At 41.0% G+C, this 25,859-nt stretch overlaps 2 protein-coding genes and 1 long non-coding RNA gene across 3 annotated transcripts in view; 1 reads left to right on the top strand and 2 right to left on the bottom strand.

The window, feature by feature from the left end:
- The window catches only part of LOC307026287 (sodium channel protein type 5 subunit alpha-like), a 106,878-nt gene extending 105,867 nt beyond the window's left edge, over window positions 1-1,011 (bottom strand). Inside the window, exon 1 of the mRNA XM_079661568.1 lies at window positions 927-1,011. Coding sequence (XP_079517694.1) covers window positions 927-997 — 71 coding nt within the window. The 5' untranslated portion in view covers window positions 998-1,011. The remainder of the gene's footprint in view (window positions 1-926) is intronic.
- The window catches only part of LOC307026289, a 340,364-nt gene that overhangs the window by 93,138 nt on the left and 221,367 nt on the right, over window positions 1-25,859 (top strand). The gene's annotated exons all lie outside the window — the stretch shown is intronic.
- Window positions 15,599-25,859, bottom strand: part of LOC307026419 (sodium channel protein type 2 subunit alpha-like) — a gene marked incomplete at its 3' end in the record, with an annotated part of 38,305 nt that continues 28,044 nt past the window's right edge. The window contains exons 2-4 of the mRNA XM_079661804.1: window positions 17,086-17,250; window positions 16,238-16,381; window positions 15,599-15,796 (exon numbers count right to left, since the gene is read on the bottom strand). Coding sequence (XP_079517930.1) covers window positions 15,599-15,796; window positions 16,238-16,381; window positions 17,086-17,208 — 465 coding nt within the window. The 5' untranslated portion in view covers window positions 17,209-17,250. The remainder of the gene's footprint in view (window positions 15,797-16,237; window positions 16,382-17,085; window positions 17,251-25,859) is intronic.

The raw sequence follows: 25,859 nt of genomic DNA on the forward strand, positions 1-25,859 counted from the left end.
AACAGAGCACTTAATACTAACAAAGGACTGGCTTATCTAAAGCTAGTTGAGTAGCACTTGAAATGTTTTGGCTCTATGAAACCTGAGGTACTCAAGTTTGTATCTTCTTGGTCGAATGCACTTATTGTAAGTCGCTTTGGATAAAAGTGTCAGCTAAATGTAATGTAATGTAATGTCAATGGAAAAACTAAAAACAGTTTGTTAGCAACAGTGACAGAAAGATGGAAAATCTTCATATCCTAAAAGTGAGATACTGGCTAAATCTTGATCGTCACAGTTTGAACAAGAGTGAAAAAGGCTGCTGAAAAAACATTTGTTGCGACTTTACTCCCATTAAAAACGAATTTGGTGCATTCACAGGCAGGCAGACAGACAGACAGGCAGACAGACAGACAGACAGGCATGCAGACAGGCAGACAGACAGATAGGCAGGTAGACAGGCAGACAGACAGGCATGCAGACAGGCAGGCAGACAGACAGACAGACACAGACAGGCAGGCAGGCAGATAGACAGACAGACAGACAGGCAGGCAGACGGACAGACAGACAGACAGACAGACAGACACAGACAGGCAGGCAGACAGACAGACAGGCAGACAGACAGACACAGACAGGCAGACAGACAGACACAGACAGGCAGGCAGACAGACAGGCAGGCAGACGGACAGGCAGACAGACAGACAGACAGGCAGATAGACAGGCAGACAGACAGACAGACAGACAGACAGACAGACAGACAGACAGACACAGACAGGCAGGCAGACAGACAGGCAGGCAGACGGACAGGCAGACGGACAGGCAGACAGGCAGACAGACACAGACAGGCAGGCAGATAGACAGACAGACAGATAGACAGACAGACAGACAGACAGACAGACAGACAGACAGACAGACAGACAGACAGACAGACAGACAGGTGTACTTACTCCAGGTACTTGGCCCAGTACGCCGGTTCTGACATGGCCATGAAGCAGCAGTTGGTCAGGATGGTGCACATGATGAACAGACTGAATAATGTGAAGCCGGTCAAGGAAGAAAAAACTATTTATATCATACATGTTCATGATAGAAATAAAAAGAAACATCATCTGCATCATGAATTCTTTCCTAATTTGGGAAAAAAGCCTGGTCATTTTGCAAAGGCACGTCATGTTTGCAGCTATGAAACACTGTGTCCTTGATTCATTTATATTTCACTCTCTTTTATTGAACATGTTGCTTTAACTTTATTGTATCATTGTGTTGCTCATTATTAACTTAACTTCTTATGTTTGTTTAATATTCAATATATTTTATATTATTATTTTTATTTTGGTCTAAAATGGAATAACAAAATCCAATTTCCCTCAGGATACATAAAGTATTCAGATTCTGAATTAGGTTTGACTAAAGATTAGATATTATAATGAATGAACTTGTAATTTGACAACCATAAATAAATACAAGTTGTGTTTGTATCTGCTCTTGTGAAATTTGAATAAAAGGGAAGTAATGTGACTTCTTCCATTAAGGTTTCTGACTCTGTTGCCCAGAAATAAAAACATTATTGTTGAGTGAAAAATAGTTTTTACAGCTTGTTGGCTCGCAGGTCTGTGGAGTTTAGCAGAGAAGTGCCAGAAAGATAATTAGAAAGTCAATTTGGTGTTCTTTTCGGTGATAAACGCTCTTACTCACTGCGGAAAAGGGCACGGAGTCAAATGTAAAAATGTAAATGTCCTCAGTGTAACGTTGGCGAAGCTTTTAGGACTTCTTCCCTCAGTGAGTGCCAGCTAAATGTTATATAATAATGGAAGTGTAGAAACATCTGCCTTTGAAGGGATTTGACATGTGCTTCCTTTGGATTTGAGAGACTTCCATCTAATTTCCCATTAGAGGCTTCATGGAGAGGAAGTGAACTGTGTGTTTTTCCACATGCATGTCCGAATACCAAATCCAATAAAGCAAATTAATATGCCATTAACAGCATGCACAATGTCCGCAGGGAAGACATAAAGGGAAGTGAACTTAAAATGGGTGAAGACTTTGGCACATTTTACTATAAGTATTGTTTTAAAATAAATACCTTTTTCCACATTATTACATTACTTTATTTGTAGTTGGGTCCAGGACCTCAATCCCGTGACCATTCTCTGGCTAACATGTTTTGACGATTGATTTGACATCTATGGACCTTTTAGAAAAAATTTAGAAACACGGTCCCTCGAAAATTTGCCGGCATTTTTTGCTAGGGGGCCAAATCCACAATGGCCGCCGGCGCCATCTTGAAAAATTTACTTTTGAACCAGAGCACCTACAATCAAGTGTAAATACACTTTTTGCACTGAATCTACCATGGGGAAACCGATTCTGACATCAGTTTGACGATAAAATGTAGTTTTGACCAAAATATCCAAGATGGCCGCCAGCGCCATCTGAAAAAGTAACTTTTGAACCCCATCACCTACAATCAAGTGTAAATACACTTTTTGCACTGATTTGACCATGGGGATTCCGATTCTGACATCATTTTGACGTTATAACCAGGGGTGCACATAACTGGTACGCAGGTACGCATGCGCGGCAACAATCTGAAATGCGTACCGTCACTTGTGTCACAAAGCGCATTTGCGTACCGATGTATATGTGAAGCTTTTCCAGAAGGCGGTTAGATCATCGGACGACGGAGTCGGTCTCCGTGTGCACAGACAGGGCTGCTGTTAACGTCGGCCTGTACAGCAGCACTGCGCTAAAACAGCTGATCACAACGTTCACACGCTCTGTGGTCACGAAGCTCTGCACTCTACTACTACCCCCCCCCCCCCCCCCCGTTGACATTCGCGATACAGAGGGCTTCATCATACTCCACTAGCACCCCCACCCGCTGATATTCGCGATACAGAGGGCTTCATGGGAACTTTGAGGGGAGCCGGAAGTTGGAGTACCAAACACTGACTCCAGGTACTCATCTGAGTACCTCACTGAGAAAGTTGTGTGCACCCCTGGTTATAACATCATTTTTACCCAGATATCCAAGATTGCTGCCATATGCTGGAGTGAAAAGTAACATAAAATGAAAGCAATTCATAGTGTATGATAACAAAATCTATCTTTAATAGTTGTAACTAAAAACAAATGAAAACAAACTTATAAAACAGTTATACAATGTATAATTGTCACATAATATGGTACTTCCATAAATGAAAATAATCACAGTACTGCATACATTTCTAACTTAAACGTCACTGATAATGTTCTGTAGCTTAGGAAGCCAAGCTATATGGTTAATCTAATCTGAATCGGAGCTTTCAGATGCACTGTATTCGGAAGAATCAGATTCCGACGAATATACGCTCCTCTGTTCATCATTGGATCCGTCTTCATCCCATTCGTTGTCATCTTCTTCGCTATCGTCAGCTTCTCCTGGTGCAGGTAGGGTCACCGGAAGAGCAGGAAGTGTGTGACGAACAGGGCGACAGCGGCCACCCACCAGCTCCCACCCATGCCCGAGTGGAGACGGATGCTTCCTCAGGGCAGGGTGGCACGCTAGGTAGGCCAGGTAGTTGGCACGTAGCACATGTTGGCGGAGATGTTGCCCCTCCCGTCAGCGTGTCGTTGTGGAAGTCATCGTTGTCGATAATGCTAACACTGGGCTTCCCCTCCGCGATCTCGTTGGGGCACACTGCGCATCGTTCAAGGTCATGCATAGCCCAGATATCTCGCAGCAGGAGCACATTGGGGTAGCTTATACCTATTCCAAGCTTGTGAAAGGAATCGACGAGCTCCTTGCTACGAGTTATACCATGAAGGGTGACTGTGGCATTGATGGTGGTAGTAGTTGGTCGCTTTGTGACATACTGTGTGATGATTGACGTGAGAGAGAGAGTGCTGGGAGACAGATCTAACTCCTTCTTGCCCCGCAAAGACGATAGCAGCTGTACCATGAGAGGGGAGAGCTCTTCTTCCTCCTCAAGCTCATCAACTCTCGGCGGCCACGGGACGAGTTGTACTGCCTTGATATCAGCCTGCAGTCGGGCGGCCACATTGTGCACCAGCTGCTCACTGCTAACACCAATGGAGGATAGCGCTGCTTCGACATATGAACCACACCCAGATGTGTCATAAACTAGGTCACTATGGTTCTTCTGAGGGCGGGAATGGAATCCAATCTTGTCTTCAAATTCCCGGATCAGGATGTCTTTTATGTAGGAAGACTTGACTCCAGATGTTTGGAAGCCATACCGAGACACGATCGAGCTGTAGTCTCGGAGGAGGCTTTGCAGTGACCGTAGCTCATGTTCCTCAAAGATAATAAATCTGATATGGTCGAAGAAGATGGTCTGAGCTTCGCGCAGACTTACATTGTTCATGAGTGGTAGCTTGTCGTCATCAGTCATCTTCTGATATGTACGAACATGTTTCAACCAGCATTTATGGTGATATCTAATCTCAAGTGCGTAGGGTTGATCACCTGCAGAATCAATCAGGCAGTTTATTCTGTCACGCATCACCGGATCGTACAGGGCCACTGTATGACTCTTAAAGGCCGCCCATGCATGATCATATGAAATGAGATTCAGCTTTGATTCTGGGTGCTTGGTCGTCTCCGCCTTGCAACACCAAACACATTTGGTTTTATCGTGTATCGCCCCTAGAGTAGATCGCAGTCGTTTGGCTGCTGGAGGTGCAGTTGGAGAAGGAACATCAGACACAGATGATGACTGAGCTTGGCATTCAACCTCTTGTTTCTTCTTTCTTTCGATGGCCTGCTCCAGTTTCTTCGCGCTTGATAGGGTGAACCTACACGTATCATGGACACATTGTCCACTGTGACCTTTACCCCAATCCACGGTTGAATGGACGGTCCCGAACTTGTCCAGACCACTCCATAACAGCGCCTTCTGTTCAAGATTGGCCCACACAGCTGCAGAAATGGCACCGGCGGCTTTATCGCAAAACCCTCCACACTGAAGAACACATGGAACTTTTGACATCGTCCTAAGCTGCGCTGTTTATACGCTGTTCATATGCTGATCACTCTGTCTCTGGAAATATATAAAAATAAGACACAATTAGCTAAATGTACAATGTATAATTGAATGTACAATACACAATGAGTATAATTATTCGTATATATATAATGCTCATTCTTGATTAAAAGCTCTCGGTCGAGTGGTGCCTTCGCTTTCATTTTATGTTACTTTTCACTCCAGCATATGGCAGCCATCTTGGATATCTGGGTAAAAATGATGTTATAACGTCAAAATGATGTCAGAATCGGAATCCCCATGGTCAAATCAGTGCAAAAAGTGTATTTACACTTGATTGTAGGTGATGGGGTTCAAAAGTTACTTTTTCAGATGGCGCTGGCGGCCATCTTGGATATTTTGGTCAAAACTACATTTTATCGTCAAACTGATGTCAGAATCGGTTTCCCCATGGTAGATTCAGTGCAAAAAGTGTATTTACACTTGATTGTAGGTGCTCTGGTTCAAAAGTAAATTTTTCAAGATGGCGCCGGCGGCCATTGTGGATTTGGCCCCCTAGCAAAAAATGCCGGCAAATTTTCGAGGGACCGTGTTTCTAAATTTTTTCTAAAAGGTCCATAGATGTCAAATCAATCGTCAAAACATGTTAGCCAGAGAATGGTCACGGGATTGAGGTCCTGGACCCAACTATTGATATGATGTTTTGGATTAAGTGTACCCTCTGGATAAAGTGATTCAGATACTTTCAAAATATTAATAATAATCCTCATCATTAATATGTTTAAAAGTACATTTGAGTCATTTTTAATAAACTTACATGCAAGATCTTAAAGAGATAAAAATCCTTGCTGCAAGCAGTTATTTCTTATAATAATAATTAGTTGTTATTTGAGATAATAAACCATTCTTGTAAATGTGATATCCCAGAAAAGCTTAGAAAAAGGTTTTTTAACTCGAGAACTTCACTAATTATAATTTCCCCTACTGTATATGACCTATATAGAGTGTTGAAGGAATGAGACCTAAAGCCTGTGATGAGTCAACATTTTAGCACTTCCTGTTCCCTCGTATGGAAGTCAATGTTTTTATGAACATGTTGAAAAGGCTTGCTAACAGATGTCTTATCGAACATTAGCCGCCTTTACCTTAGCAACGTGGGAAGAAGGAGGCATAAAAGCAAAAGACCTTAATTCTGGTTTCTCACATTTTTTCAAATTGTGAGAAAGTCAGATCTGAGGTTCCCAAATGATTTGAGAGCCCTGGTGTAGATGAAGTGATTTATGTCATGTATTGTGACATGGTAACTTTTTCAAAGTGTCAGAAGGCAGCGCTACATGTTAAGTATCACCTTCACACACATGATGTGGGAGAGCCCTCGTTCTGATGTCAATCAAAGTTATAAATGAATCTTAATTATTGTAATTTGGCAGCAGGAACACACTCCAAACTCCAGCTGAAAGTTGTTCGAGTCGCGGGGTAATTGTTGATTGAGTGCTGGCTGTAATGATGGCGAGGTAACAGGGTTAGCGATTGACAAACAACGCAAACGTCCCCCCGTGCCGCCGGGAGATAATTACGCTGTAATGACAGACCTGCTGTTATGGCCCTCCCAGGCCACCATACCGGTAATGTAATTACACCTCCCACACCCTCCGCGGGATCTTCCTCCCTCTTTCCACATCTCCCTCACCTCCATCACTCAATATTTTCTCTTTCTGAGCATTGAATTACTTTTCTGTTCTAATTAAAGCCAACACTGTAACCAATGCTCTTATTTCGAAAGAATAGTATCCCGAGTCATTTTGTGTTCACTCTAAGTATAAAATATTTTCATGACTGATCAAAATGCCAATTATGTTATCATTAATTGAGTTGGTTCATATTCCCTTTATTAATCATTGGATACTGAGCCAACAGATATTAGTCTAAATATGTATTTAAATCTATAAATAATGCAAGGTTTTCTATATGTTGTATAATTAAACTGAATTTTGTTTATTGCATGTAGTTTCCCAACATTTGCTGGAGACAGTTTGAAACACATTAAAGTAACTAGTAACAGAACTTACAATTCTATTATAGTTTCCATATGAATTAAATCAAAACTTCTCCTGGGCTTGAGAATCTGATTAGAGAATAGCTATTGTTTACATGATCGTTAATCATCTTTATTTGTCATTACATTAATGTAATCCACTTCTCTTGGACTTCTCTCGACTTATAAATAACTGTTGATGTAAAAAAACAAAAGGTCAATAATCTTGTGCCAAAGCTGTAGTGCTTACACAATGTTTTTTAAACCACGAGACGCAGCTGGTGATTAACAGCTTCCTGGAGCAATGCCTCAAGGGAAACAAAGTCAAAGGGGTGTCCTCCAGAAGCAAAGCCCCATGGGATATGTAGTCAAACAGTGTTTTCTGTTAGAACAGTGTTAATAATGATTACCTAGAGAGAAAACACACAATTTGTTTGCGTGTGTGTGTGTGTGTGTGTGTGTGTGTGTGTGTGTGTGTGTGTGTGTGTGTGTGTGTGTGTGTGTGTTTGTTATTTTCCTCTCATCTCATAATTGTACTGTTTTACTTTTATTTTAAATTATTATTTAAAGTTTTTTATTTAATTATATTTTACTATATTAGAATATATAATATATTAGCTCTTTTATATTTAATCATTATTTCATTTATTTTGTATATTTTATTTTGATTTAGTTATTTTACTCTTTTTACTCTATTTCACTCTCCTCGTGTTATTATTCTTTCTTGCCTAATGAAACATACGTTCATATTTATTGTACATATTCCAGTTAACAACGTCTGTGTGTGTGTGTCCACCTCACACCCCGGCTTGTCATGGTGGCGCCACTGTGGTCGGGCATGAATCCAACAAACACTTGATCTCACACACACTTATAAAAACACTCACACACACACTAAAACTCCACTTCACCACTGCAGCTTGTACCCTTACAACGACACACACTTGTCCTAAGTTTTGTTTTGACCACACACACTCAAACACACACATACATCAGCAGCGCCACACCTCCGCGGCGACCTCTCCCCCCTCTTATCCCCCGAAAACAGCAGCGTGTCCACCATTCGACGTCTCTCAACACCCGCCGCCTCCCCCGGTAAAAATAGACGAGTGTGATGTGAGGGGGGGAGGGAGGGGAGAGATATGAAGGGGGCTGGTGTTGAGTTTTGGGTGTGAGGTCATATCTGTCAGGACGCCGGCGTGGCGTGGGACGGGGCGACTGGCAATAATCCTAACCTATAGACGACGTATATAAATACATTTATTCACATTCACCATTCATGTGTTGTACCTACTCCTTTTTTATACTTTAAAATTCTTATAATCAATGTGTTTCTTATTGCTGCTTTGACTCCTTTATTTCCTAAGAGACATTATTAAGGCTTTATTTTATATTACCTTACATTTTCTTTTAATCTGGAAACTAATGTCACTTTGACCTCTTCACAGGTGATCTTCTAATAAAAAGTTTGGAATGGCCGTATTTTAGATTATATTTGACATTGAGGTAAAAAAAAACTTGACTGGACAAGAAAGCGTACAAGAGTACATTAAAACATTTAAATATGAGCACAGCTGTCGTATAAAATAACATTCAGGGGCTTCATTTAAGAGTCTTATTTTGAAAATGATTTAGTAATACGAGTGTGAAGTGGAAGCAAATCACTTTTATCCAGAGGGCACACTGACTCAAAAGGGCTCAATTATCACATCAAAAAATTCTCATTCTAGAGAAAGGGTCCAATTTTTAAATAATACAATGCCTCAATTTCCACCACTTTTAAGGTTTTCTGCACTTGTTTCTTCTCACTGCACGTTATGCATCAATGCCATTGCACACTTTTAAAGGACATTTTGGAAATAAAGCTTAAACAAAAGAGATTAAATCACATGTGAAATGATGATAACCTTGATAAAGATCTTGGGCCAGACAACCAACTTATTTTACTCGGATCACAATAAATGCACCGTAGTATAAACCCATGTATGTTTTCATATGCATTTGAAGAAACTGCAATTATTCAAAATGTTCCACCAGATATCAGTCTTCTAACACATTCAATCGAATGAACATGTTGTGTAATTGACCAACAGGTGTTTGAAAAACACAACAAACATACCTGTAAGAGGCAGTTGGTCAAAGTTCACGGGTGGAAATTCTGAGTGTGTGTGTGTTTGCTAGCATGTCTGTGTGGGTGTGTGGTGTGTGCAGGGGCCACCTTGATAGGAAATATTTACTGGTCATGTTTATAGCTGTCCAGACAGCTCAAGATGATATCTGACTCAGAAATACGACCGACGGAATGAGCCCTTAGACACAGACACACAGACACACACACACACACACACACCCACACACACACACAGACACACACACAGACACACAGACACACACCCCCCCCCCCCCACACACACACACACACACACACAGACACAGACACAGACACACACCCACACACACCCACACCCACACACACACACACACACACACACACACACACACAGACACACAGACACACACCCCCCCACACCCCCCCCCCACACACACACACACACACACACACACACACACACACACACACACACACACACACACACACACACACACACACACACACACACACACACACACACACAGTTTACATGATTGGTAAACACACCGTCACCTCCAAATATGCCTGGAAAGCATCCTGCTATAGGAGCAGGTGTAAAATTGAAAATTTAAAGCAAAAATCATATTCAAAATGTATTTAAATCTAGCATAAAATTGTAATGATGATTGATAAAGATCGTCGTTGCTAATGATAAAGATCTGTGTTGCTGGGAAATTGTATTGCAGTGTGCAGTCTTATATGATTTGATTTTTTTCTCCAGCATCAGTAAACGTTTTATAGAAATGAGTACTGTACCCTGCAACCTGGTTAACATTTTATCAATTTAAAATCAGCCACATGGTCATTAAACAGTCTGATATCAAAGTTTATGATAAGTGTATACCTTATGTAAGTGTTCAAATGTGTGATGAATGTTATGTAACCTACAGCATAATCAATGCAATGAATGTATTATGATCAAAATCACACTAATACCTTCTTTACTGCATTAGAATCCTCAATTAATGGAGGGAGAAAATAAGTTAATTTCACATCATTTTTTCTCACAACCTCTTCTCTTTTGGCTACTTGCCTTTTTTATGATGGAAATTCAGGAAGATAACTTATTCTCACAACTTCTCATTTGTCATTGTATTTATTATGTTTGCCATTAAAGCAATTCATTGATCTTCATGCCAGCTGAACGTAATCAGGTTAATGTAATGGAGTTCAGATATATCGAATGGGTCACTACATATTAATTAACCATGTAATACTGTACCCCAAAAAACGAAAAATTCAAGAAAAATATAAAGACTAAAGCCAGTATGAATTTAAATAAATATTTTGCATCATCCAACAACATTATTATTATTATACGGAAGAGGATTAGGGTGAAGGAAAAAAAACTGACTTTAATCTCAGAATTCTGACTTTTTTCTCAGAACAAAAAAAAACATTTTTTTCATGTGGCCCTAATCCTCATCCGTATTATTATATATATATATATATATATATATATATATATATATATATATATATATATATATATATATACACAGTGGGGCACAAAAGTATTTAGTCAGCCACCAATTGTGCAAGTTCTCCCACTTAAAAAGATGAGAGGCCTGTAATTTTCATCCTAGGTAAAATTCAACTATGAGAGACAGAATGGGGGGAAAGAATCCAGGAAATCACATTGTCTGATTTGTAAAGAATTTATTTGCAAATTATGGTGGAAAATAAGTATTTGGTCACCTACAAACAAACAAGATTTCTGGCTCTCACAGACCTGTAACTTCTTCTTTAAGAGCCTCCTCTGTCCTCCACTTGTTAACTGTATTAATGGAACCTGTTTGAACTCGTTATCAGTATAAAAGACACCTGTCCACAACCTCAAACAGTCACACTCCAAACTCCACTATGGCCAAGACCAAAGAGCTGTCGAAGGACACCAGAAACAAAATTGTAGACCTGCACCAGGCTGGGAAGACTGAATCTGCAATAGGTAAGCAGCTTGGTGTGAAGAAATCAACTGTGGGAGCAATTATTAGAAAATGGAAGACATACAAGACCACTGATAATCTCCCTCGATCTGGGGCTCCACGCAAGATCTCACCCCGTGGGGTCAAAATGATCACAAGAACGGTGAGCAAAAATCCCAGAACCACACGGGGGGACCTAGTCAATGACCTGCAGAGAGCTGGGACCAAAGTAACAAAGGCTACCATCAGTAACACACTACGCAGCCAGGGACTCAAATCCTGCATTGCCAGACGCGTCCCCCTGCTTAAGCCAGTACATGTCCAGGCCCGTCTGAAGTTTGCTAGAGAGCATTTAGATCAGGGCTATTCAATTGGCGGCCCGCGGGCCAAATCCGGCCCCCGGGTGATATTTACTGGCCCTTTGAGTATAATGTTAAAAAGTTTTTTTTTTAAATTAAAGTTGAATTAAAAAAAAATTCATTTACATTTTTTTTTTTTGGGCCAGAGTGCCTTTATTGCTGAGAGGGTGTTACATTGAGAGATAGAGGGGAAGACATTGCCTGAAAACTTTGGCGGGCCCGGGTTTCGAACCCACCTCTGCGCGCGTCCTCGCGGCTCGCGCTGCCCTTCACTACAAGCTTGCGCACCTTCGACGGTTTCGCGCCAATGGTATGATTAATCAAACCTGGTCAGCATAGTTGGATATCAAAATGTCTCTTTCTACGTTAAAAAAACGAAAGGTTGACACCGAAAACCGGCAATTCAACAGCGAGTGGAAAGAGAAGTACTTGTGTGTAAATGTCAGTGGGAGGCCCGTGTGTTTAATCAGCAATGAGTGTTTATCGGTGTGTAAAGAGTACAACTTGAGAAGGCATTTTAAGACAGCTCACGCCAACTTTGACGCCACTTTTCCAGCGGGCTCTGATGCTCGCCGCCAGAAGATTTTGGGGCTAACTTTGTGCTATGACCAAAGACGTAGCTCCCTGTTTCGGGCTTGCACTGACCAAGAGAGAGCTACCGCAGCGTCCCTACGAGTGGCCTGGATATTAGGCAAAAAGAAAAGGCCTTTTACGGACGCAGAGACAGTCAAAGAGTGTATGCTTGCATCAATTGAGGAAGTGGTTGCAGATGAAAAAATCAGAAAACGCGTTATTGTCTCAATTAAGAACATTCCGATTTCTGACACGTCAACATCAAGGAGAGTGGAGACCCTTGCATCGGACGTTTTTGAGATTCTCTTGGAAAAACTGAGAAAGGCGGAGGTTATGTCGCTAGCTATTGATGAATCCACTGACAGCAGCGATGTTGCACAGCTGTGCCTCTATGGTAGATTTTTTGATGGTGAGTTCTTTCGGGGGGATCTACTTGGATTAATTCCTTTGGAGGGACACACGACCGGTGAGGTGATGTTCCACAAAGTGGTTTCGTTTTTCAAGGAGCACAAGTTGGGATTGGATCGTATTAACATGCTTGTAACGGATGGGGCCCCTGCGATGTCGGGCCGAACACAGGGACTGTCCGCTAGGCTGGCAGATGTGGCTCCACAGCTGAGATCGCTTCATTGCCTCATCCACCAAAGCCTCCTGTGCGCAAAACTGAGTGGTGAGTTAAAAAACACAATGGACTCTGTCATGGCGATTATTAACTTTATTCGTTGTAACTCCAGTTTACAGCACCGCCTTTTCCGCCAGATGTTGTCAGACATGTCAGCTCGATATAATGATTTGTTCATGCACAATGACATTAGATGGCTAAGCAAAGGAAACGTCTTGAAACAATTTTGTGGACTTAAGGAGGAGATCATGGCGTTTCTCCGCAATTCAAAACATAAAAAAGCCAACGCCTTTCTGTGTTTGATAGAGAATTATGAGTTTTACGCTGCTGTTTGCTTTTTGAGCGACATTTTCCAACATCTGAACCAACTCAATTTGGAGCTGCAGGGCAGAGATAAAATGGTTACACAACTTGTGGAGAGACTCCATGCGTTTCAAAAAAAGCTCACACTTTTTTTTGCGGATTTATGTCCAGGCAAAATGCTCCATTTTCCAACCATGCGCACTGCAGGTTTACAAATCACAGAGGTGATGACTGGATTTATGGACGCATTGAAAACCAACTTTGCCGCGAGGTTTGACCATTTCAGTCTCCCGACTGAAGTGATGAGATTTGTGAAGGACCCTTTCTCTGTGAATGTAGAGGGGGAGTTTGCACTGAAAGCAAAGGAGCTGATTGTGACATTAAATGAGGCGTCTTTACAACTCGAACTCATTGACATTCAGTCATCAGATGACCTGCGACAGTCATTTCAGCTGGCAGGTTCTGAAAAGTTCTGGACTCAGGAAGTCAGCCACGAGAAATTCCCTCATTCAAGGGGTCTTGCCCTTTTTGTCCTCACAATGTTTGGCTCGACTTACACGTGCGAATCGGCATTCTCACACATGAATGCCATAAAAACTAATAATCGAGCATCCCTCACTGACCAGTATCTGCATCACTGTATGCGTATTGCCATGACAACGTATACTCCCGACTTCCCTGCTCTTGCTAAATCGAAAAAATGCCATTTCTCTCATTAGATGGCACAGATCTGCCAAGTTGGTTGCATACTGTATGTCAGTTATCAATATGTTAATCAAAAAAGGTTTGAGTTTTAAAAGGCTGTGTGTTGTGTTTTGGTAATTAATACAAGTCTTTTGATAATTGTTTTTGCTTTTAATTAAGCGATTGATGTGGTATGGCTCACTTGTCTTTATTGTTATTATAACATAATATGCACTGTTGTTTGTGTATGGCCCTAAATTGCTATTTTGTGTGAATTATTCGATCATTTAATCTAAATCTAATGATGTTGATGGTTATATTATTCACATGTACTGAGTTCTGAACTTGCCATTTATAAAGGCCTTGGGCCTATGTTTGATTTAATTAAACAAAATATATGCACTCCACTATGCTGTTGTAGTCATTTCATTTCATACCTTTATTTATGCAGGTGAATCCCATTGAGATCATTGATCTCTTTTTCAAGGGTGACCTGCTGTAGTATTTACTGTATCTGAAGCTCTTAATATGATTGCTCATATTTCAAGCCATTTTTTCCCAGCCCCTTGCTTTGGATCATTTTCATCAACCGGCCCCCATTCCAAACTAATTGAATAGCCCTGATTTAGATGATCCAGAAGAGGATTGGGAGAATTTCATATGGTCAGATGAAACCAAAATAGAACTTTTTGGTAAAAACTCAACTAGACGTGTTTGGAGGAGAAAGAATGCTGAGTTGCATCCAAAGAACACCTACTGTGAAACATGGGGGTGGAAACATCATGCTTTGGGGCTGTTTTTCTGCAAAGGGAACAGGACGACTGATCCGTGTAAAGGAAAGAATGAATGGGGCCATGTATCGTGAGATTTTGAGTGACAACCTCCTTCCATCAGCAAGGGCATTGAAGGTGAAACGTGGCTGGGTCTTTCAGCATGACAATGATCCCAAACACACCGCCCGGGCAACGAAGTAGTGGCTTCGTAAGAAGCATTTCAAGGTCCTGGAGTGGCCTAGCCAGTCTCCAGATCTCAACCCCATAGAAAATCTTTGGAGGGAGTTGAAAGTCCGTGTTGCCCAGCGACAGCCCCAGAACATCACTGCTCTAGAGGAGATCTGCATGGAGGAATGGGCCAAAATACCAGCAACAGTGTGAAAACCTTGTGAAGACTTACAGAAAACGTTTGACCTCTGTCATTGCCAACAAAGGGTATATAACAAAGTATTGAGATGAACTTTTCTTATTGACCAAATACTTATTTTCCACCATAATTTGCAAATAAATTCTTTAAAAATCAGAAAATGTGATTTTCTGGATTTTTTTTCTCATTCTGTCTCTCATAGTTGAGTTATACCTGGGATGACAATTACAGGCCTCTCTCATCTTTTTAAGTGGGAGAACTTACACAATTGGTGGCTGACTAAATACTTTTTTGCCCCACTGTATGTATTATATTATTTTGTTTGCTTTTTATTATTAAATACATTTTTTCATTATAATTTTCATTATTCATTTTTATTCAAAAAAATTTATTTGTGTATTAAATTCATCTGTTTTTATCACTTTGGAATAGGTGTAAGGGCCATTTGGAGCTTTCAGTTTTAGAACAAGACTATTGAACAGATATATTTTGATATACATGTATGGTTAAAAGTATGATTTACGAAAGTCACTTTTAGACTTTCTATACAGTATCACTTGGTAGATTAATATTACAGGGCTGCATCGTTTTAGAAATCATATATTTCTTAGTGTTAAAGGTAACTACGGTAAGTGTAAAAAAAAAAAACCTTTCCGTCAAGTAAATTGCAAGTTGCTCTAATTTCCACTTCACTACAGTAGAAGCCAACACTCTGTATGCAGCAGAGATGGAGCACGCATCATGTTTAAATCATCACACACACAGTCGTCAGGGTGGCCCAGCCGCACACCAACACTCACTCACTCACACACACAAACACACACTGCTCTGTATCTGACCTCTAACCTCTGCCCTCCCTGCAGACATGGTCCCCCCAGCAGAAGACCATCATGCAGAGAACAGTGAGAGAAGAAGGATATGAATGCACCAGGATCTTGATGGAGATTCTGCGGATGGGGTTGAAGGGACTGAAGATGTAGAGAGCGGACGTGGCATTGAAGCGGAAAATGGCCTTCCCTTTGTTCAGGACTATGAAGGTCTGCAGGAGAGACAGAAAAACAGCTTTTTTAAAGTTTTTATTTCAGTTTGAGCAACTTACTGTTTAACTGTCAAACTAACTAACTGTCTGACTTACTGTCTAATTAACTAACGATCAAACTAACTAGATACATTATTAATAATAATAATAATAATAACAATCATAATAATACAATTAATTATACATGAAAAATACGTAAAAAAATACGTAAAAATACGTAAATAAAAAAACAGGGTGCAAAATATTTGAATATTACCATCTTTTAAAATATGTGCAAAGATGCACCAAGAACATATTTCTCTATAGCTTCTCTGCTCTTCAGTGAAGTAGGCTGCCAAAGGGTCGATTTATCTTCCAGGGATTCTCCAAAAGGAAAGACGGGGTACTTCCAAACAAACACACACACACACATACAGTACACACTCTCACTGGGTCACCTACCCTCTTGCCTTTGAAGTAGTACTGGTCGATGTCCTCCAAGGGAACGCCAACCAGATGAGACGGGATGTCGGCAAAGATTCGCGGCAGCTGTTTCCCTGCCTCCAGGTCGGGCCGGCGCCGGGGGAGCACCACGTCACCCAGGTCCTACACACACACACACACACACACACACACACACACACACACACACACACACACACACACACACACACACACACACACACACACACACACACACACACACACACACACACACACACACACACACACACACACACACACACACACACACACACACACACACACACACACACACACACACACACACACACACACACACACACACACACACACACACACACACACACACACACACACACACACAAACACATACACAGATATCATCACCACCCCTCAAACAGATCTCACATCTGCCTACAGAGGTGCAGAACTCCTCATTTTAGTCAGGTTTTAATACAAATAATGATACCTGCTCTTTTCCTTATGTACCTCCTCATTCCCTTCCTCACCTCTGTCTTTCCTCATCTACCTGCTGCTTTCCTTCTTGGCCTCCTTCTCCCTTCCCTCCTCTACTTCCCCTTTGTTATTCCCTTCAATCTCCTCTCCTTTACCCTTTCTTCCTTGCCCACCTTCTTATTCCCTCATCTAACTCCTCCTTGACTTCTTTACCTTTTTCTTTCCTCCCCTACCTCCTACCTCCTTTTGTCATGTACCTCCTCCTTCTCTACTTCCTTCTTTATTTCCCTCAGTTGTATTTCTTGTTTGTCGTGCGTGTGCGTGTGTGTGTGCGTGTGTGTGTGTGTGTGTGTGTGTGTGTGTGTGTGTACCTCCTGGTAGTGTTTGTTGCGTCGTGCCCGCTCCTGGGCGATGCGCTGCTCGATGGCCGCCAGGGAGTCCGGCGTGAAGCGCTGAAAGCTCTCTGGTCCCATTGGAAACACACAGCCAGCCATCTTCTCATCCTGATCCTGCTGCTGACTGGCCCAGTGTACCAGCTACACACAGAACAAGGTAGCATGTGAATATATCATGACAAGCATCGACTGAATGTCATCATTTATGTGTAAGTCAAGCAACTTTCTCTCAAGCTGCATACTTTTCCTTCCTTCATTAATCAGAACGAGAATACTTTATGGGGTTTTTTGACAATAAAATACAATAAAATAAGAAGAATAGGAATATTTATATAAACATAACAAAAAATAACAAAATAAAATAAAGATATTTATAAAATGGATAAAAAATGTTGAGTGCCTTTTAGCAACACTGATACTAAAGTACAGAGAGCAGCAGGGAATTTCAGGACAAGATGTACATTTTCGCCGTTTGGCTATTAAATCACAGGGAGACGAACCATAGAGCTGGAGACATTACATTACATGTCAATTGTTAGACGTTTTTATCCAAAGCGACTTACATACATTCAATACTGTGGGCAATCCCAACAGGAACAAGTTGGGGTGAAGTGTCTTGTCCGAGGACACAGCGGAATGTTGACTGCAGCGGTATTCAAACCAGTGCCCCCGTGATCCGCAGATCAACGCACTTACCACTGAGGCACAACCTCCCCAAAACTAATATAGTTGTGTGATATACTGTATGTGTGATACACATTTATTTTTATTTGTGTCTATAATAATGAATAACAAACTTATTCTAAGCTGGACCTTATTACACTTAGCATTATCTTCTGAACACGGACAGTGTGGGTTTTATTCGCTGCAACAAATCCCAAACCTGGACTCAAACCAGGACACTGTGGTGATGTAAGAGGTTAATCTGCAGGTAGGGATCATGTTGATATCTCCACATATAGAGTCAAATAATTATGGGATTTTCAGGTAATGAAGAGCAGGCCGACAAGTGTCTCATTAACAGTAAACGGGGCGATCGAGTATACAGTTACATTGAGAGAGAGAGGCTATAGGATTACAGAGTTCAGAGTGAGCTAGACTTACAAAGGGTAACAGGTCTGTGTGTGTGTGTGTGTGTGTGTGTGTGTGTGTGTGTGTGTGTGTGTGTGTGTGTGTGTGTGTGTGTGTGTGTGTGTGTGTGTGTGTGTGTGTGTGTGTGTGTGTGTGTGTGTGTACCATCTGCCTTGGATCCTAATTGAATGATTAGACAGGCCTCATTTTTCAACCTTTCATGCATCTATTTCTCACAGCTCCCAAATCTGATTTCTGAGGTGTGTGTGTGTGTGTGTGTGTGTGTGTGTGTGTGTGTGTGTGTGTGTGTGTGTGTGTGTGTGTGTGTGTGTGTGTGTGTGTGTGTGTGTGTGTGTGTGTGTGTGTGTGTGTGTGTGTGTGTGTGTGTGTGTGTGTGTGTGTGACTGTGTGCATCAAAGGAAAATACAGCTCTGTTTTTCCATCCTTATCAGAAGCCGTCATCCACTCTGTCTTTCTCAGACAAGCACACACACACACACACTCCTGTGTTTCCATTTTGCTCGGAGACTTGGTCACGTACACATTTTTTGTAATTCTATACTTGCACAAAATATATCTTGATCGTTTTTTTTGTTGTGATTAACAGACCTTCCTCTCAAGGGAGCAGGTTTATGTACATGGTGCCTTCAGGAGCTCTAACTGCTTTGGGAATTATGACATATGCGTCAGGTGCAAAACAAGATGTTAGGTGAGGATGTATAAAAGTCCACAGAGAGAAGAGGTCAAAGTTATGGATGGAGTAACAAAATGTCAGGAGATCAACAGTCCACCCTTCACTAATTCCTCCTCATACTTCCTGACGGTGTTCTCGATCTCTCCTTTTCTTCCTCTAACTCCTTCTCTTCTTTTCTACTTTGTCTTTGCTGCTTTAAGCTCCTCCTTTCCTCCCTTGCATGGATTTGTTGTTACTTTATTGTCCCTACTTTCTTCTTTCCTTTCCTTTTCCCTTCTTCATGTACTTCCCTTTTTGATTTCCCTATAAGGTCCTTTCATTTTCTCCTTAATTCCTTCCCTATCCTTTTCATATCTTACCTCATCCTTTTAATCTTTACAGCCTTATTTGCTTAAATTCAATACTTCCTTGTTTATCTTCTTCTTTCCTTTTTCTTATTAATTCTGTCATCATCTACCTTCTCATTTCCTTCCTAAGTTTCTCGTTGGCCGCCCTACTGTTCCTCATTACTTACCTCCTCATCCCTTTCCTATGAGGTCTTTGTCTTTCCTTCTAACCTCCTTATTTTCCTCTACCTTTTCCTTGACTTCCCTACCCCTAAAGTGAGAAGCTTTCGGCTGTGTTATGACACTATTTGACCTTGTCTGACCTATTGGGGGACTGTGTTTGTGAAGGACACTGTAGGAGTTCAGTGTGATGAGTTTGATAGAAATGTTCACAGTAATCTTTCTCCTCAGTCCTCTTGCTCCAGCTTCAGGCTGAAGCACAAACATCAAATTACTGAACATTTCACTCTTTTTAATGATGTTTCATTGTCCTTTGTGCTGTTGTTTTGTTCTTCTTCTTCTTCCTCCTCCTCCTCCTCCTCCTCCTCCTCCTCCTCCTCCTCCTCCGTGTTATGGCCGAAAAGACCTTCAGGTTTTTAACAAAGACTGAACTGAGACGACCTATTTTGTGTTGCATTTATGTACGCGTGATTACAACATGCTTGATGTGAGTGCTAGTACAAGGTATACATCAAAACAACAAGAATATCCACGGTAGGTAGTTAAAGTTATCAGACTGACAGAAATGTTTTTGTTTCTTTCATTTAACTTCATAGCCAGAGCTTTAACTTACATTAACTTCTTACTGGAAGATAATAAGCAGGTTTCCTCTTAATAAAGTTGCGTTGCTCAAGGGCAGAACTTAATTCCTTCACATAACAAAGAGAACAGTTTGATGTGAAGGGGAATAACAGGCAGATTGTAACTAGACACAGAGACAGGAGAAGATGTTATAAAACAGAGACGGGTGAGATTTCTGGGTCAACACATCGACACGGACCACCAGACAAGCATCTCCCTCAGGAAGAACACACACACATTCAGGAGAAAGTCCTTAAGTTCCCTTGTAAATATAACAGTCTTGCATTCCGTTTTTTTTCAATTATTGTATTATATATATATATATTTTATATTTTTCAAGTACGAGAGATATATAAATGTTTGCCTCGTACTGTATTTGTAAAAACATGAGTTTGTTTTTGCACACTTTATTGTGCAATAGATTCCATTTAAAGTTATACATTTACCATTTCTTCACATGAATTGACTATCAATAACCAATACTGACAATGATTAGAAATATTGTTTGGAAACGACTTAAATATATTTATAAATATTTTCTGCAGCCACTGTACTTGCATGCATGCAGGAAGGGTGTTTGTGTGTGTGTGTGTGTGTGTGTGTGTGTGTGTGTGTGTGTGTGTGTGTGTGTATGTGTGTGTGTGTGTGTGTGTGTGTGTGTGTGTGTGTGTGTGTGTATATATAAAAACCTGCAGCCATATAACAAGTCATATTAATACGTACATACTTCATGTCGTCATGTTGAGGCTTCCACCATCAACTAGTCCCCTAATATAAACATGAATGTGTCGCCTATTATACATGCACCTTTATTAAGCATAAAACATGTACTGCACACACACATACGAACACACACACATACGAACACATACACACACAGTTATGTTATATGTTTGATGCATAAACATGTCAACAGAATCTACACACTTGAAAAGCAGCGATACAAACTGCAGACCTGTTATTTAGTTTTACTACAAGTCATATTTCATCTTCAATTCTGAGTCTGAGGTTTAACAGAGATCTGAGTTCTTAAACACAGCACCAAGACTAAAAACTAAATCTGTTACTGCTCACGACTGTATGGTTATAAAGATAACCAGGACTGTGGTAGTTTGTTTCTATGAAAATAAACTAAAATCAATAAGAGTGGCTGTCTGATTTCTGGTATATTATCAATTTAAATGTGACTATACAGTGAAGGAGGCTTTTTAAATAAAGTCTAAAGTTACAACAGAGTGTTTCCACAATCTGTTACTTCTAGATGTACTGAAATAAATGTGTTCATAAACATAGGACTTCAATTATCTTCCTAAAAGAAGGTAATTTTTTTTATTAGGTGTACTTTGACTTTGAAATAGTACACTTTGAGAGGTTAAGCTGTAATATGAGAAAATACGGCTTAAGTGGTGAGATCTGCAGCGTCTGGTCCTTGTTTTCATTTTTTCCTCAGGAATCCATGAGCCATGCCTTTCCTGTGTGTGTGTGTGTGTGGTGTGTGTGTGTGTGTGTGTGTGTGTGTGTGTGTGTGTGTGTGTGTGTGTGTGTGTGTGTGTGTGTGTGTGTGTGTGTGTGTGTGTGTGTGTGTGTGTCTGTGTGTGTGTGTGTGTGTCTGTGTGTGTGTGTGTGTGTGTGTGTGTGTGTGTGTGTGTGTGTGTGTGTGTGTGTGTGTCTGTGTGTGTGTGTGTGTGTCTGTGTGTGTGTGTGTCTGTGTGTGTGTGTGTGTGTGTGTGTGTGTATGCATATTCTGGCCTCCTTTATTTCTATACCATTTCAGCTATTCATCAGATACAGTATGTGCCTCAATCGCCCTTCTGCTTTCTGTGTGTGTTCGTGTGTGTGTGTGTGTGTGTGTGTGTGTGTGTGTGTGTGTGTGTGTGTGTGTGTGTGTGTGTGTGTGTGTGTGTGTGTGTGTGTGTGTGTGTGTGTGTGTGTGTGTGTGTGTGTGTGTGTGTGTGTGTGTGTGTGTGTGTGTGTGTGTGTGTGTGTGTGTGAGAGAGAGAGAGAGAGAGAGAATTGCCATACGCTTGGCTTGCTCTCTTCTCCTCCGGGCATTTCTCAAACCTCTGTCTCACTCTCTCTGCAGCTGCCATGTTAGCACATACTGTCCGAAGCATGTTCTAAAACTGCAATTTTTTCAACAAAGTGCGTTCTGAAAATTCACTTTAAACAGTTTTGTTGCATAATAATGTAAATATGCAGAGTGGTATGAGTGTGCATTTACTCAGGTGGAAAGTACAATGACAAAACACATGTTTCTTCTTGTCTAGCTGATTTTCAATAGAAATAATAAAGTCTTTTGAGGGGGCAACACAAAGACTATAAAACATATTTTAAGAAAATATAAAGAAGGGTGTTTCTATATTTGATTTGACTGTAAAGAGTACAATATAGAGGTACTTTTCAACATCTATTTGTGTCTCCTCCTGACATGTGTATTTGTTGTCTAAATCCAACAAAATTCAAATAACCAAGATATTACTAAAACTAATATGTACTTTAGTCAGTGGTGGAATGTAAAGAAGTACAATCTTGAGGTAATTTAGATACGCTTTTTCAATGTATGCTCCTTTTTACTTCTACTCCACTACATTATACTTTTTCAGCCCACTTCTCCTCCATCCATCTTATTCTCCAGCTTTAGAAAGCTTATCATGGTGTCCCACTCGACATATCTCCATTCTGTCTTTGTGTTTTTAACAGTTGGTGAGGGAAATGAATTGAAGGAGAGCTGAGGATCAGGGGAACAGCATCACTCAGGACCAATCCCATCAGCCCCTGCTCCTCTGTGAGCGCAGTGTCCTGTCAGGGCGGTGATGGAGAGCAAAAACTCTCCAGAACTACGTCTGCGGAGAGGACGGAGAATCTGCAGTACCTTCAATTCAATTAGCCTGAGAGAGGAAACACATTCTGTCACCGCGTCGCCGCTAACGCAGACGCTGCCCGGCGCGGGAAATGATTCACTGAGAACAGGCAGGGGTCCAAGAGGAGCTGGCAAAGGAACGGAGGAGCGTTTGGCACCGCGATGTAAGGGTGGGGTGGGGGGGTGGTTGAGGAGGAGGAGAGGGGAGGAGAGCAGAGGGGAGGGGAGGGCGACCCTGACATGCAGCCGCCTCTGTGCGTCATGTTGGATGATAAACCTTCACAACCAACACCTAAAATCCCCGCAATGTTTGGGTTTTTACATCAGACTCCGAGAGAAAACAGAAAGTCCCGTACTATGAAATACTGTAAATGTGTAATTGTACACATTTTAACTGTAAATATGTGGACTATAAATTGAAAAGAAAACAGATAATAATATGACCTTTACCTTCATATATTCTGAGGGACAAAATAAAGAGATACACATTTCATTGCTGTTCAATGCTTGTCAATATAAAACTGAATTTACAGTAGGATACATTACTGGACTGTGCATTAACATATATGGTCTATCAAGAGGAAACAATTAAATGTAGGCAATGTTACTAAACGTTCTAAGATCATTAACTTAAGTCCAAGTAGAAATACTACACTAAATACATAATTAAAAATGAAAGTGCTGAAAATGTTAGTTAAGTTGAGGTACAGAAGTGTGCATCTAACAAATTGACACGCGTCAACTTAAAACAATGTCCATGTCATTGTTTAAAATCACAGTGTTTCTGTATTGTGTGTATCTGACCAGATCATCTTTCAGGAGCTAAATGCCTTCTTAATCCACCAGTAATAATATGAACCAAATGAGTGGAATAACAGCGGATATAATCTGCTGCACGTGTATAACTTCAAACTGTAGAAAGCTACAGTATAATCACCTCCAGCTAAATATAAAGGAGAACTACTAGTACTGGCGTTATACTGTATGGTGGTCGACGGGTGCAAACACGCTATCAACAGCCCAAAACACTTCCATGAGGAGAAACGTGCTGCAGCTTCAGAAACCATGCAAATACAAAAACGAAATGTTGCCAAAACACATGCAAAAGAATGAAACATCTTCACTACCTTGACAAAAAATACGCACTATTTACTAAAAGCGCTACATAAAAGAAACGCTGCAAATATAAAAAATGCTGCAAGAAGTTTTGAACACATCGGAAACCAGGGGACACAAAAAAGTGACGCACACAGCTGGGACCCGAGCGCTTGCTGACATTCAGGGATCATAAAGTTGGCCAACTGACACGGTTGGCACAGTTAGCCTGTTTCATAATTGTATGTGGGTTTTTTTCAGTGTGCAAGAACGGACTATTTTAACTGGGTTAGCTAACTTACAATGATATGCAAAAATTGCAGATGATAGAGTCTGCTGTTAATGTGTCGATGATAACCATGACCCCAAGCTAAGAATGAATATTCCCACCTTACCCTTACCTTCAAAAGCAGATAAACCACCACAGAAATGTTGGTATTTCCCTTTTCATTAAAGATGAATCTTGCACTATTCTAACACCAGTAATGAGATCCAATCAGATTGAAAACAACGTTTGTTTCATTGTGTGAAGTCACTGTACTGTATATCTACGTTGTGTGTATCTATAGTGTATTTTCTTGTCTTTCAGGAGCAATATGCCTCCCAAATATAAGCCTCCAGTGTGTCCTGTTTTCAGTGCCTGATAGAGAGATGCATCTTGTAGTTTAGTAACGAGGCTCTGCTCTCTCTTCTATTCTTTCTCTCAGGCATTTTGCTCCTAAATTGGCGTCCTCCCGTCAGAGGGAGTGGGATCAGTCCGCAGCTGAAGGTGCTCTCAGCTGCAGACTGATGGTCCCTGACTGCCAGGAGAGAGTGTGTGTGTGTGTTCTGTTGTTCCTCGGCTCCTCACACTGAGCCAACCTGACTCATTATCTCAGCGAGTCCTCTGGCTCTGATAACGCCAGCGTGCAGTTGTCTCTCTACATGTTAACATCAAGTCCGCCCTGCTGCTCTTCACCTGCTGCACACTCTGCATGCACCGTGACACGTGACCTCCTCTGCATGTGTAGAGTGGTGCAGGAATGAGTGCTTCAAATTGGCAGCATTGGTACTAAAAACAGGCTATTTTCATACTCTCTACACCGTCTATTCAACAAAATGATAACTAGGCAGGACGTTGGGTTCGCTCCAAAAACACCAGGATTGATTCATTTGTAACAGAACTTTGGGAGTAATTGTTACCCTGACAATCATGTCCTAAACCCAAGCAAGTTTATTTTAAAAAATAAGGATGCTTTGAATTAAACCTTTATTTGCGGCGTGGTAGAATATAGGATTTGATAACATTAAAAGGCAGCAAAAACTTTATACAAATCAAACTACAAGTAATTGTTTTTGCCATCTGTATGTTAATGATGAAAGGAAAGATCCTGGAACTGCTTCTTTTTTTAATCCATAAATATATTAGTAATATATAATTATTGTATTACTTATTTACTTATTATTATTATATAAGTAATAATAAGCTGACTGTCCCAAGGAAGATCTTGAGGAAAATTATTTTAAATATAGTGTAGGACCATACCTATATAAGGCATAATTTATACTTTTTATTTTTCAAAATACCAAGCAGATCATGCATTTTAGCCATTCCTCATTTCGCTCAATTTAACACTGTCTTTGCATCATGGGCTGATTCTGTGAGAACAGCACCATCTACAGGCCTGGCATATGTACTACAGCGTCTCCAGCGCTTTCGAACGCCAATGTCCGTGGCTGTCTCCTCATGATTGGTGGAGTTGGCCCAATAGCCGTAGCGCCACTTCTGTGACATCATAGAAGTGTTCAAATCTGGATCAGTCTGGATCAGATCCGTTGCAGCCCCTTTTTAAGAGATGTGGGTATGGAGGAGAATAGAGAGGGTTCTGTTTTCTGACACTTGGTGAGTTCCCTGGAACAACGG

The sequence above is a fragment of the Notothenia rossii genome, assembly GCF_949606895.1.
Source record: "Notothenia rossii genome assembly, chromosome: 12".
In the NCBI taxonomy this organism is placed as follows: domain Eukaryota; kingdom Metazoa; phylum Chordata; class Actinopteri; order Perciformes; family Nototheniidae; genus Notothenia; species Notothenia rossii.